Source organism: Alosa pseudoharengus, unplaced genomic scaffold, assembly GCF_046254945.1.
Source record: "Alosa pseudoharengus isolate Yale_2024_CS ecotype anadromous, Long Island Sound unplaced genomic scaffold, YU_APseudo_1.1 YU_APseudo_1.1_scf_5, whole genome shotgun sequence".
NCBI classification, from domain to species: domain Eukaryota; kingdom Metazoa; phylum Chordata; class Actinopteri; order Clupeiformes; family Clupeidae; genus Alosa; species Alosa pseudoharengus.
In genome coordinates, this window is record NW_027468837.1 from 1,492,944 (window position 1) to 1,508,341 (window position 15,398).

The 15,398-nt window shown below is 39.7% G+C and overlaps 1 protein-coding gene across 1 annotated transcript in view; it reads left to right on the forward strand.

The window, feature by feature from the left end:
- dock3 (dedicator of cytokinesis 3) overlaps window positions 1–15,398 on the forward strand; it is an 835,931-nt gene that overhangs the window by 567,009 nt on the left and 253,524 nt on the right. Inside the window, 3 exon segments of the mRNA XM_076267926.1 lie at window positions 1,386–1,446; window positions 5,098–5,191; window positions 12,526–12,674. Of these exon segments, the coding sequence (XP_076124041.1) occupies window positions 1,386–1,446; window positions 5,098–5,191; window positions 12,526–12,674 (304 nt within the window).

The window sequence follows — 15,398 nt, forward strand, 5'->3', positions numbered from 1 at the left end:
GCTTCTCAACGAATTTCGGAGGACGAATTCTAACAACCACACGCGACATCATAAAGCAAAAACCCAGCGAGTTGAAGGAAGGAAAAAAGAAGAAGCAGCCCCGATCATTTAGTTCGACCCTTATTTATACTAGGTAGACTTGTCCTCCCCCACACATTCCTAAGGCAAATCAATCTTTCCCACGACAGTTTAGAACCTTCTAGAAGGTTCCCACGAGGGCTGGGAATATTCTCACGTTAGCTGGGAACATAGCTGGGAATATTCTCACGGCAGCTTGGGAATATAGCTGGGAATATTCTCACCATAGCTAATACATTCTAGAAGTCACTGATCTTAACCAACAATATAAGATGACACGCATTAACATACTTCTCCGGGTTACATTTCGGAGATGATACATCACATTCAGGTTTACAGATAGTTTCCAGAGGTTACACAAACAGTTTACATTCAATGGCAATTATAACCATGTAACACATTACATTTAGCAACATACACTTTTACAGTCATCAAGAGAGATCGGTTACATTCTTACAGGTTACAAACACTTATGGCATTAACTCTTCACACAATGCAATCTGAATACATTCATTTGAACAGTTTAAGGCACTTTACTCATTTCACAGTTTTGAGACATACAATTCTTTTACATACATAACTCCCTAGACTTTACAAAGTCATGCTACTAAAATACTTGTAATGATACATTTAATTCATCGCACTTTATTATTTATTATGAGGTCATTGTTTGCAGTTATGGTTCATTTTCCATTCTTTTATTCATATTCAATAATCATCAAGTATTTCTGAGGTCAGGGTAATCTGGTTTAGTAATCCTGCACATTGTTCAACATCTGCTTCAACACATTCATTCACTTCCACGCTTTCAGGTGATCTTAATTCAAGAGTAGGTTGCAAAGTAATTGGTTTAACATTACGATTCAATTCCTGGTCAGTTTCTTTCCTAATTTGTCTAATCATATTTTCTAGATCAGAGAGATTACCTTGATAGCTAGCGCTGAATCTAGCCTTTCTGCGTTTTCGCCTTGTAAGACGTATTGGTTTTGTGCTACTGCTCTGTGGTCCATACGGTTGGTGTTCTGGCAACACGTCACAATATTTAACGTTATACATGCTTGCATTTTGTTATTGCTTAGAGTAGACTTGCACTGATGTCCTCACCTCGAACCAACTCTAAAAATAGCCTAATCCTGTGTCATTAGACTGCATAACACACGCCATGCGAAATGCGTTTAGTGTCATGCACCTAAATGCAAAAAAGTATTTCCATTGCTTTCCATTTTTTCTCGTGACTTGCAATATATTTGTGTTTTTGATTGTTTGTGTATGTGTGCATGTGTGTGTGTGTGTGTGCGTGCGCTCAGGGACTGCATGAAGGGTGATGAAACAGAAAATAAGAAGATAGGTTGCACAGTCAACCTTCTGGTAAGTTAAACTCTTTCAAGCATCTTGCTATGAATTCAGTTAAGGAATTACAAATATATGTAAGGGATACAGTATTCAGGTTTGGGAAAAAAGTTTCAGACCTGCCAACCAATACACTTTGTGCATACCAGGCACGTATTTTCACATCAAATCACACCAGAACGATTGTATGTGAAAACAAGCACACATCCCACTTCTTCGGAAAGCTCCCTGGAGTGTGTGAATTAGAGCATATTGATCATTCTTCTTGATTTTTAGCGCAAACACAAACAAGACCTAGGAGACTTTAACTTTCAGATGGAGATAACGCACCTATTACTGACACACCCCCCTTAAGTTGGTTGGTTGGTTGTCACCGGGATGCAGAGCTAGAGTTCAGTAGGGTGACAGCCACAGGAAAAAAGCTTCCTCTGAACTTGCTAGTTCGGGTGCGGAGAGACCTGTAACGTCTCCTGGAGGGGATTGGGGTGAACAGTCTGTGGTTGGGGTGAGAACAGTCTTTGATGATGCTGCGCACCTTACGCAAGCGCAAACTGTGATACAGTTGGTTAGGATGCTCTCAATGGTGCAGCAGTAGAAGTTCACCAGGATCTGAGGAGACAGATGGATCCTCTTTAGTCTCCTCAGAAAAAAGAGACGCTGGTGAGCCTTCTTGATAAGGGTAGAGGTGTTGAGGGTCCATAGCGAGTAGGCTACAGGATGGGAGAAAAAAAAGGAAAAAAATCATGAAAAAACAAATCAACCACAACTAGTGCCAAAATTAGTGCCAAAAAGACATTTAGTTAACTATTAACAAATATTAATACAATATTAGTGAATAGCTTGTTTTCTATTTGTTAAAACATTAACATAAAGATTTTATGTAAACAACTAATATTTATTAACTTGTGCCAAATAGATATTTTAGTAACAATTAGCAAATATTAACAAAGGGTTAGGTAATGACTAGTTTGCTATTTATTATGGCACCTTATTATAAAGTATTACCCCTGGACAGTTCCATTTCCTACACTGGACTATTTGAACTTTCTTACACTAAATAGGATTCATGCATTATCATACCGGATATGTAACCATCACACCTCTTGTAACATACACCTCAGGTGGCTTTAAACACCATGTTCTATTCTCTACATCTGACTAACTTATGCATTTATCATGTATACAGACCTTACTTACTGTAGCTGACCCTAGGCAGATGGGTCAAGCCCTTGAGTCGTGGATCTGCTCGAGGTTTCTTCCTATATGTATCTCCAATTCTAGGGACTATTTCCTCGCCCCTGTTACCCATGGGCCTTCTTTTCTTTTCTCTGATTGTCTAACATTCTGTAAAGCGCCATGAGACATGTGTAATGTTTTGGCGCTCTATAAGTGAAATTAAATTGTAATAATAAGAAGCCTAGGAAAAACGGTACAGTGCATTTTCATGTACTGTAATAAAAAGAAGCCACTGAATAACAATATGAAGACTTTGGATAACAGAACAGCGCATTTTCATGCACTGTAATAAAAAGAAGTCGTCACTAAATAACATTGTATGCTTTGCATACACTGTAATAATAGTAAGATGCCACCGAATAAAAGTATAGTTCATGTACTGTAATAATAATAATAATAAGAAGAAGAAGAAGCCCAGTGGTAACAGTACAGTGCATTTCCATTCACTGTAATAATATAAAAAAGTATCTCAGTTGATCCACCAGTTTCTCTTTCAGACGACCTGAAGATGAACAATGTATAGTGCCTCCCACTGCTTCTCCACCAGCTGAAGAAATTTGCGCCGCAAATCCCTAAACCAATTGTTTCCAATCGTTTTCGCCAAAAAGCCTATGATGTGACGTTTATGAGTGAGTTTTTATTAATAAAATCAGTTGGCGCATGGCGTTATTAAACTGAATGTTATCGTTACTGGAGTACCAAAATGAGAATGGCCCGTCTGCAAAGGGTTAAACCAGCGTTTCTCAAACTGTGGGTCGCGACCCACTACTGGGTCGCGGAGACATGCCAGGTGGGGCGCGAACTGACGTGAAAAACAGGAGTTTTTTTATTTTATTTTTTATCTGTAGCCTGGGCCCAGGTAGCACCCGATACGCAATGGACGCACTGTGTTATTCACAGGGAAGCGCTTGTGTCAAGGCAGCTTAGTTAGTCCCGACCTACATGAGATTTTGAACGTTGTTGTGAGAGTGGTGAATTTCATCAAAACCCGGCCCTTAAAAGCGTGTCTATTCTCCGCACTTTGCGAAGAGATGGTAGCTGACCAAAAGGCTGTACTGTTTCACAACGAGGCAAGGTGGCTTTCCCAAGGTAAAGTGCTGTCGCGCGTGTTTGAGCTCCAAGTCGCCTCTTCTTGGAGGAAGAGCGCATGTTTGAATCTGCAAGCACGTTCACTAATGAACATTTCTTGACGAAGCTGGCCTATCTTAGCGATATATTTGATATATCTTAGCGATACATTTGAGTTGAATGTCCAGTTACAAGGCAAAGACAAGCAACTACCTCACCTAGCAAATAAGATTACTGCATTCACCAAAAAAACTTGAGTATGGGACAGGCGCCTCGATCGCGACAGTATTATGCCTTTGAGATTTCTGAGCGAAATCGCTGAAACGTCTGATTGGGAGCCACTCTTGTGATCCCATGTATTAAACAGTAGGCCTACATCACATCCTTGCAAAGTTTATTTCAAAAATATTTCCCAACCAGCAGTGCTCAGTATGACTGGATTATGGATCCATTTAAAGCAACACCAAAGAGTTGTTTGTACCTTAAAATAATGTTTCCAAAATTGTTTCCGTGGTTCATCAACTCGTAACAGGGTGAACGGCACTTCTGCATTTGCTTCGCGGCCCTCTATCGGCTATAACCGCACTATGTAAGTTTGCCAGATCGGGTAGCGGATCTGTAGTTCGATGGAATGAGACATAAGAAACTACAAATTTGACTTGCATGATGTCGCAATACATCATACTTTCATAAAATCATGCAACATATTCTAGGCTAGGCCTACCTTGTCTATGGACATCGTTATTTGCAAAGCCGTTGCTGGATAAACAAATAGCGTGCGTGCAACAGAGAAAAAGTTCTTTGGTGTTGCTTTAATGCAGCATGTTGGTATTTCATTGAATATATTGTACAATGCTGTAAAATGGCCTATGCTTCCTAATATGTTGCTGTAAAACAGAAATATGTGTGTTATGTATTTATTTATTATTATATCTGCAGCACCAGCTGATTTTAACTCTGCTGAAGAGGATATATTTAGAACTTGTCATTATTTTAATAAATTTGACAATTTTAAGCTTGACCTACCACTTTCTTAGAGCGATGAGGGACAGGTGGGGCTCGAGAATGCCCCCTTGATCAAAGTGGGGAATGAAAGAAAAAGTTTGAGAACCACTGATCTCGTTTGTTAACTACCACAGTCACGAGTTGGGTCGCGATAGTCTTGTCATTTTTAAAAAGTGGGTCCCCAGAAAAAAAGTTTGAGAAACACTGGGTTAAACTGTGTAGTTTCTAGTGATATTCTGTATCATCCACACATTTGCATGCACTGCCTCAAATGAAGAATCCATAAATTCCGGAATATTGGTACGAGTAGTAATTAACTTTCTAACAGTTACCTAAATGATACATTTTTGGATTTTGCAGAACTTCTACAAGTCTGAGATCAATAAGGAAGAGATGTACATCCGATATATCCATAAGTTGTGTGACATGCATCTACAGGCAGAGAACTATTCTGGTGAGTAGTGATGAATGTTTACATATACATGAATCCACAAATCACTGTGATGACAAGCTAACCAAGCACATAAAATGCAACATGCCGACTTTTTGTGACTCTAGGTTATTCACCATATTCCCCAGAGTTAGCTAAGTCGATACATACCCTTCTCATCTCCGTGCGTGTAGTTAGTCAGTCTGACACACCCACCACTAGCAGCACAGGTTTCTCAAAGTGGCCGGTTCCAAAAGCCTACACCTTCTAAAAGTGACAAAAGAACTACAACATTTTCCTATTTACATGCTGTGGTTTGTATACTTATAAAGTATACAAATAACAATGTGAAATAAGACAGAGCCATTTTGTAAAAATATACATGTTTATGTTTACATTCAGGCCAAGCACTGCTACTTGGGCGGAGTGATTTGCAAAGCACTACTCCTTGGGGTTTGAAGAAGTAACACCGGAGCTTTTCAGGGGCTGCCTGCAAATCACTCCACCCAAGTAGCAGTGCTTCGCCTGAACGTAAGCATAGTGCCAAATATGTATATGTAAAAGGTAACGCTTTATTTTAAAGATCCCATGCCACACCTATTTCATTAATTTTGTTATAATCCTTGATGTCCTTTGTTCGAGTTTGTAACATTATGTGGGTTGGAAATGCCTTTTATGGCTTATTTCAAGCTATTCTAGCATTGTCTGAAAAGCCTGGTAGAGGAGACGACTGCTTTTCTTATGAATATTTAATATGTAAATAAGCTTTGTTCTGATTGGTAGTCTGCAAAAACGTAGGCGGTAACAGCACGTCGCCTACCTGCAGCAACAAGCAGGACAGTTGAGAGGCATCCATGGTTACCGATAATTCTTCACTCACTCCCCTTGACTTCTCATGTCACTTACATTACATAAAACATCTGATTTATAGGCTTACTATCCAACCCATTGTGACAGCCAAACCCTTCTGTAATTGACATGTTAACTTTATTTAACTGTAGTCCCCGAAGTTGACGATGTCATCGTCTTCAAAATGCACCGAATGCAGCACTAATTTGGTACCAAAGTGTTCGGGTATTTCTCCAAAAATAAATTGTAACCATTTCTCCCTCAACTCATCTTTTTTTGATCATAAAGATACATTTATTTGCTTAATGCCCTGTTTTAGGGGAAAACAAGCTAACATTAGCATTATATCATTGATTCCAATGATATAACACGTTATCTAGTTATTAGTTCACAGGACATTCAATCATTTTACTCACACAGCGGTTATGAAGAAATATATGTAACTGACTGATGTCAAAACTATGTACAATACCAACCTAATTCGTTTCCAATACCCCAATGTTGACAAATGTAGCTTGTAGCACTTACCATAATCTCCAATGTAAAATGGTTAGCTTGCTAGCTAGCTAACTGTGTAACTTCAGTAGGCTATAACATAGCCCGTTATCTCACCTAGTTGTAGGAAATACATTCGTATTACAAGTGACAGAATTAAGGTGTGACTTATGCTTAGTTGATGCTATGACATGTAAAGTTAAGCTTGCCAAACTCATACAGTCAGCCACAGGCAGCTTAGCTGTGACTAGCCTACATTCGTGACACTCCATAATGGTCACCTAAATCCCATGAACACACAGGTAACTCTTACACCAACCTTATTTTCTGCCTTTTATTCACGTTTGTTTAAAGATTTAGTAAGTATAAGCCCTTTTCATTCCCCACTTTGATGCGGCTCCATAGGTTTCCATTATATCCAACATATAGTTACACTTCTGGCGTAGTGTGGTGAGGATCCCTACAGACAAACCAAAGTATTGTAAACTTTGAAAGTATACAGAGAGATTATAACAAGACCTGTATATGAAGGAAGCAAATTGCCTGGCTTCATGCTCCGGTAGCATCAAATCAACATGAGTGCGCTTGCGCAGATCTGGCTGAATCTTACAAAAAAAAATGCCTTATGTTCAGCCAGATCTACACAACACTGGATGAAGTCAAAGTCGATTTGACTCAATTTGATTGCTTTATAATGAGGTGTGTTAACAAACCATCAACCATTTGGGGCAGCCGTGGCCGGTAGGTTAGCGCTTCGGACTTGTAACCGGAGGGCTGCCGGTTCAAACCCCGACCAGTAGGAACGGCTGAAGTGCCCTTGAGCAAGGCACCTAACCCCTCACTGCTCCCCAAGCGCCGCTGTTGTTGCAGGCAGCTCACTGCGCCGGGATTAGTGTGTGCTTCACCTCACTGTGGGCCAGATGTACTAATGCTTTTGCGCCCATTTCAGGCGTATTTGTTTCGCAATGTGCGTGTAAAATCATTGCGAGGTATGTACAAACAGGCCGCAATGATGTAAAAGCGCAAACTGCCTGTTGCGGGAGCTGAAAGTGGCAGATTGCAATTGTCATGTCATGCATATGCATTCATGGGAGGATCCAGGGGAAAGTGGGAGTTTAGCGTAAAAAGATGGTAGGGGAAGAGTAAAGAGTGCCTAGTTATGTATTCCACGGTATGTACAAAGACTGCTCCTGAAAGCGCACGTCTATTCTGCGCCTAAATACTTCCGCCTTGTAAAAGCAGGTGTTAATCCAAATTGCAGTTCAATGTGTCAATAAGAGAACCTTTCAAAGACAACAGAATCGCTATTTAGAGCAACAGTTTTTGTGGTGAAAGTATTTGTACTACCAAAAGCAACCTTAACTTTCGTTGGCCTTTCGAATGTCTTACTTTCACGTCATTCACTTAAACTTTCCTACTTGCTAGATTTGACCAATCTTCTATAGCCTACGTGCACAAGTAGTTTGAGTAGAACTACTGATCTTCATTATCTCCCTGCTTGTTTACATCTTATCATGTATGGTATTCTTTCATGATCGCTAAACGTTTGATTCTTTTTAATGTTGTCATCAGTTAACTTCATTCAACTGCGCTTGTATGTAGGCGCTGCCATTCAGTTGTGGACGTTTGTAAATTGCGTTTATGGGCGGAGAAAGGCAGAGAAAGGCGCAGTTTACACTAAGGATTGAACGATTGATAAATACGACGGAAACTTGGGTCTGACAGCGTTCGCAATCTGCGGTGTGTCAATGGCGCTGATAACGGTACGTTCGCAAATATACGTACATCTGGCCCTGTGTGTTCACTGTGTGTTTCACTAATTCACGGATTGGGATAAACACAGAGACCAAATTTCCCTCACGGGATCAAAAGAGTATATATACTTATACTTATACTATACAACACGGGTATTCAATTAAACTTCAGGTATGAAAAATGTCCTCAAGCCAATCACTGTGATGGCAAGCTGATGACACACAGCTCTATGTGTCCACCAATCTCACTACCACTCTCCCTCCCAGTGCCCTCATTGCTTGACTCCATGACATACAGACATGGATGACAAGCAATTATGTGAAATTCAACAGTATGAAAACTGAGCTGTTACTCATTGACACCACATCTACACTAGCAAAAAACAGTATCTCCTCAATCTCCTTTGGTGAGACCACCATACTTGTCTGAGAGTCTGAGAGGTGAAGAGCCTTGACGTTATCTTGGACAGTACCCTTTAATTTTCCATTGTATGCTTGTTGTAACTTACAACTGTTAACAAATATGCTTGTAAGTAACTTAAAAGTCTGCTTATTAACACTTACAAGCTGCATGTTAACAGTTAGTTAATGTTATTAAAGGATAACAACAGTTAACTAACTGTTAGTAATAAATCGTTAACTGCTTATAATGCACTGTTAATACCTAATAAGCACATGTTATTCTAAAGTGTTACCAGTTTTTGCCTATTGTTAATCCTTCACCTCCACAACAAAAGCATTTGCATTGTGTACAGGGTGGCTAAGTGGCGAGAAGTTTGCTATTTACAATAGCAGAGTAACATATAAATACATCGCGACTCTAGAGGGAGCTCTACACTCGCCAAAAATACCTAACCTGCAAAGTATACCTTTAAGACACCCCGCGAGGAGATGGTACCACCCATAACCAGAACCCCATGTGATGCCAATGAACTATTTACAAGCCAACCGGGTCGATGCCCCACAAGACACAAATGCCAAGCCCGAAAGGCAGAAGGGCTGCTCAGTTGGGTCTGCAAGAGGCAAGACCCAACGCTGGAACACAGGGAAGGCCCCGCCAGGCACAAAGGCCAGCCCTGTGTGGAAAGGTCCCCCACAGGTCAGCCCGCAAGATGCAAAGCTAATAAAGGGAGAGCAGGGCTCAGAGTTATTGCCAAGCCACACCAAGCACCATGAAGGAGGGGCTAGCTGCCACATTAAGACGGTAAAATCTGGTGAATGTGGAGTGAGAGGACCAAGTGGCTGCTGTGCATATGGTGGAGAGAGAGGCTCCCCGCCATAAAGCCCAGGAAGTAGCGATGCTTGGAAAGGGTTTAAGCAGTTTCTAGAAGTGGATGCTCATCAAAAGTATGACCAAGATGCACCAGAGAGATAATAAATTGGATAAAACTCAACTCACACATCACCTCTAGAGAGTTACCGACCTTGATGGCAGCATCTGGAATAAATCTACATGCGTCTACAAACAGATGAATCATTCATGGGAGGGTTGCTAGAAGGAAGCCTCTGCTCTCAAGAAAGAACAAAACTACCCAATTCAATTTTCAGAGGCTTTCTAGAAGTCCATTCTCTGGTCCAAAAATTAGATAGAGTCCAAAATAGAATGATCTGGTCACAATCCAAATTATCATGTTTGGAGGAAAGCCAGCACTGTATACTAAGAAAAGACCCCCTCTCAACAGTGAAGCATGGTGGTGGAAATGTGGAGGTGTGGGGCTGTTTTTCTGCTTCCGGACCTGGACGACTCCATATCATCCAGGGAACCATAAATTCTCAGGCCTATCAACACATTCTTGATCAGAACCTCATGTCAGTCAGGGAGATGAAGCTAGGGAGGAAATATTTTACAACAGGACAATGACCCTATAAGCATCCAAGCAAAATGACTAAGGAATGGCTTAAGATAAAGAGAATTCGGTAACACTTTCTATGAAGGTTGTATTTATAGCGCCCTATGAATGCATTCATAATGTTTTATAAGGTGTCTATAAAGCATTGTAATGCTCATTATTACCATCTATATGTATTCACAAGTCGTCATAACCAACTTCATGATGCATTATGACAGCTAATTATGAATGATTATAATTTTAATCTGAATAATGCATTATAAATATGTCAAGATCTGCCTACTCACTTGTCAGTTTTATGATGCATCATAACTACTTTGCTTTGCTAAATGCATATAGTGATGCATAAAGAGTTTTGACTTCTACTGTAGTCCTATATATATATATATATCTATAGCTATAAGTATATGTAATAAAGTTATAATAATTTATACATCTCCGTACAGCACACAATTATAAACAGCTATGCGATATCATAAGTGTTATTTGTCAGCTCTAAGTAAAGTGACAAGAATATGACCCTATTATTAACAGATACAGTATAAGTTCACTGAGTAATTAAAGGGTGCAATGAACTAAGTACCGAGTCTAGCATCTTTACACAATATTATAAATTACTAGTATGTTAATGTCATAGGTGTTATTTGTCAGCTTTAAGTAAAGTAGAGCAAATGAGGTGTTGTTATAAATAGATATAAGGTTATTATAAACAAATATGAGGCACAATGAAATGAGAGCCTGGACAGTAAAGACAAAAGGAATGCATTTAGTTCACTTTATTTTCATTTAAACCAACACACATAATCAGACTGATTATCAATGCTCTGAGCACATTACACAAACACAGGCCAAAAAAGTGGCACTGCATGGTCCTATATTTTGTGGTGGTGGTTATTATTGGAATAAAACTCACAATGCCACTGAAATCTATCTTGGGTCATTATGAAAGATTGTTCGAATCAAAATAGACCTTTGGTTTAAATGAAAATAAAGTGGACTAAATGCATTCCTTTTGTCTTTACTGTCCAGGCTCTCATTTCATTGTAGGATAATAGGGTCATATTCTTGTCACTTTACTTAGAGCTGACAAATAACACTTATGATATTGCATGGGAGATGTATGAATTATTATAACTTTATTACATATACTTATAGCTATAGATATATAGGACTACAGTAGAAGTCAAAACTCTTTATGCATCACTATACGCATTTTGCAAAGCAAAGTAGTTATGATGCATCATAAAACTGACAAGTGAGTAGGCAGATCTTGACATATTTATAATGCATTATTCAGATTAAAATTATAATCATTCATAATTAGCTGTCATAATGCATCATGAAGTTGGTTATGACGACTTGTGAATACATATAGATGGTAATAATGAGCATTACAATGGTTTATAGACACCTTATAAAACATTATGAATGCATTCATAGGGCGTTATAAATACAACCTTCATAGAAAGTGTTACCGAGAATTCATACTCTGGATTGGCCTATTCCAGACCTAAAATTAATAGAAATGTTTTGACTAGATCTGAAGTGGGCAGTACATGCCATTTGCCCCTCCAACCTCTCTCAACTGGCTGTACTCTGCAAGTGGGAGTAGGCTAAAATCTGCAGAACCAGATGTGAGACACTGGTTAATGGGTACAGAAAATGCTTGGCTGCAAAAGGAGGTGCTACAAGTAATTAACTACATGGGTTTGCATACTTTTGCAAATGTCATTATGAGTTTTTGTGAAGTCAACCACTTTTGTTGAACATACTGTATAATGAAACTATATAACTTTCTTTTGTTTCTGTCTATTATTTGGAAGGTCAACTTTACAAATTGGGGTTTGGATGTGCATTATATAAGGTTATTTTGATTTTTGTTGTAAAAAAAAACTGACCATGTTTGAGGGATCACAAACTTTTAAGCAGCACTGTATGCAACTGAGTGGAGAGATGGTCTCAAGATGATGTGAGAACTACTGCAGGCCGAGTGGACAGACAAGTTTGCCATTATGGGGAGAGCTGAGTCTGTTAACCACATACAATGAATGTTACAACTATGTTTACAAAGAGCTCCAGCGGAATGATGCCACTCAACAGCAACTCTGTGCATGGGACAGTCCTTGTCTTAGACGTTATTCAGATCAGGTCATTGTAATTGACAGGTATACAGGAGAGGTATGCTGCAGGTGACAGTTGGTGTGTGTGTGTGTAGTCTGTGTGTGTGTGTGTGTGTGTGTGTGTGTGCGTGCTACAGTGTGAGTATGATTATCTGTGTGTCTGTGTGTGTGTGCATGTGTTCGCTCGTTCACTCCAATAGTCTACCCAGCCATATAGATCATGCATTCTGGATCAAATGACAAATATTAACTACTGTAACCAAGAATACTGAATTCTTGTTTGTGTGTAGAGGCGGCATTCACCCTGCTTCTGTACTGCGAACTACTTCAATGGGAAGAACGTCCCTTGAGAGAATTCCTACATTATCCAACTCAGAGTGAGTGGCACCGCAAAGAAGGCCTTTGCCGCAAGGTCATCCATTACTTCAACAAGGGCAAGGTAAGGATGTCATATAGCTTGATGGCCAATTTTAGGCAAAATCATACAATATTTATTTTGGACAAGTGAATTGAAAGATGTTATTTTATGTTATTTTATTTTCTGTCAGTTTTGATTATTTCACAGTGTTGACTATTTGATATGATGAGTTTCTTTTAACCATGCCATTATGTCCTGAGCACCAGATGGTTTATTGCAATTGCTTTGATACATGAAAGGCTTGCTGAGATATGAGTTCACTTCCTGTTTGGCGGCTTTGCCGCCAATTTTGATTGGTTGTTAAGGGTGAACGCTTTGGACAATTGCTCCAGAAAGTAATGCTGTAACACTTTACTTGACAGTATTGACATAAGAGTGACATGACACTGTCATGAACACATGACACTGTCATGACACATGCAACCTAACCCTAATCTCTAAACCTAATCCTATAACCTCAACCCTAACCCTAACTGTAAACCTAACCCTAATTTGTTATGACAAAAAATGAATGTCACTTAATAACAGAAGCGTTTATTACATGTTCATGAAAGTGTCATGTCACTCTTATGTCGACACTGTCAAGTAAAGTGTAACCAGTAATGCATGTATAAGGCATGGGCTGTGTCAAATTTGGTGAAAATCAGACAAAATTTGTGACCTGTGAAAGCTTTTTAGTGTTTTTGATAAAATCCAATATGGCGTAAAATCCATCGTGGCGGAAATTTACGTCATGGAGATTTAGCGGTTACGCCACAAAAACTGAATTTTGACCCAATGGCAGGAAAAACAACATTCTGATCAGTAGCCTGGCAGCCATTCACAGCTTAATGTCAGTGGACCCCCTCCCCCACCACTACTTAACCTACAACCAAAACATACTAATGTATGAAGACTGAATTATTTTAGAGAAATATACGAGTCACACAATCTGACTTCACCTCATCCACGGACAGAGAAATGCTAAAACATGCGTGAAGGGACAGCGAGGGGAGAAAATGCATTAGCCTACAGTGGGTCCCAGTTAAGTTTGGACGGGTTCCTTCATGAATCACGCACCCCATTTTCTCAGCAGAAATGGCACAAACTGCAGTTGACACAAACAACCACAAGGTATCACTTGGGTGTTCTGCCACTACTATTTTTGATGCGACTTGACTTAACTGCGTCCATGACGCAGTGAGCCATTACCAAACATATATGATAATACAATAGCGTGAGTTTATATATCTTATACCCTATTTGTCAGGGTTACTTATAGATGTGATAGTGTAACGATAAGCGCATGAGACTTTCAGCGGGGGCACGGGAACTTAAATTGATCACGGTAGTTTAAGCTTACACTTAAACAGACAAAACATTCTAATATGAAAATGTAGATACAATTGTTGTAAAATGGTGCAGCTCCTTTAAGAAAGCGCAGGGATGGAAAGAGAGAAAGCGAGAGGGGATGTGTGTTAGAACTTAGATGCGTGTGGAAAAAGTAGACGTGCTGTTGAGACTGGAGCGAGTCATATTCAAAATAATGCAAAAGATAAATCTGCAGATAAAACCAATTATCCTCATTCATTGCAACCGCAGCATGCCTGCTTGCCGACGTTCAAACGAAAAAGATATCAAAGCACCTTTTGCGTTTGAATGTAGCACGAATTTTGTTTTAAACAGCTGGACAAATGATTTAGCTAATTGATTATAGCCTGCACACCAGCAATTGTTGAACATTTACCTGTACAAGACAGTAGCCCAGCCTAACAAGCATGTTGCATGTTGTAGGCCTACTGTAGAAATTTCACTTAAATTGCAACCGCAACATGCCTGCTTGCCGACGTTCAAACGACAACGAAAAAGATATCAAAGCAACAAGAGGGTTGAGTCTGAATGACACGAGTTCAGACTCATATTGCTCCTCATAACCATCTATAAAAAAAGTTTATTTTTTTCTTTTTGAGCACGTCCGAATCCCAGGACATAACGCACTGGACTTTATAATAGGCTCGAGATATAATTCCAAAGGGGGCAGATATAGGGGCCTACTGCACTTAAAACTTAAAAAGATTGAACGAAGCTTCCCGAAATTTGAAATTGCGATCAGTGACTGGCATCGGGTGAAGCTTTTCGAAGTTGAACAGGCTATTAAAAACTATTTGCGCACCTCAATGTCACAGGAGAGACTGGGCTCTCCCTTTTATGAATTGAAAAAGACGTTATTGCTACCTGCAAACTGGCCTATGATTTCATTGCTGAGTTTGCGGCAAAGCAAGACAATGTTTTTTCATAGTCAGGATATGGCGAGTCAGTGTCATTTATTTGTCCAATGTTAGCCTACAGACCAGTTTCCATAGTGCACATCTTATCAACAGTTTGAATGTCGTGTGTGTTTTTGCTCATTGACAAATACCGTTCAGCACAATGATTCATGCCCAATTAATTTCCCCTGTTAAAGTGTTCGCCTTTATTACACTATTTGGTTTCGTGATGTAGCCTATGATAAACACCATATGGCCAAATATGTGACTCAGCTAATGTTATAGGCTATACAATTTCCCCTCTTAAAGACAAGCTGGTGTAGCTTATTAGACTAGGCTACTAAAATGCACCGACGGTAGCCTTGGCTATGTGTAAAGTAAGCTATCGCATGATTTCATGCACGTAAGTTCATGCATCTGTCAAGTTCGCACAGGGCCTCGCACCATCTGTCAAGTTCGCACAGGGCCTCGCACCCCCTTCCGACGGCCCTGTAGCTCC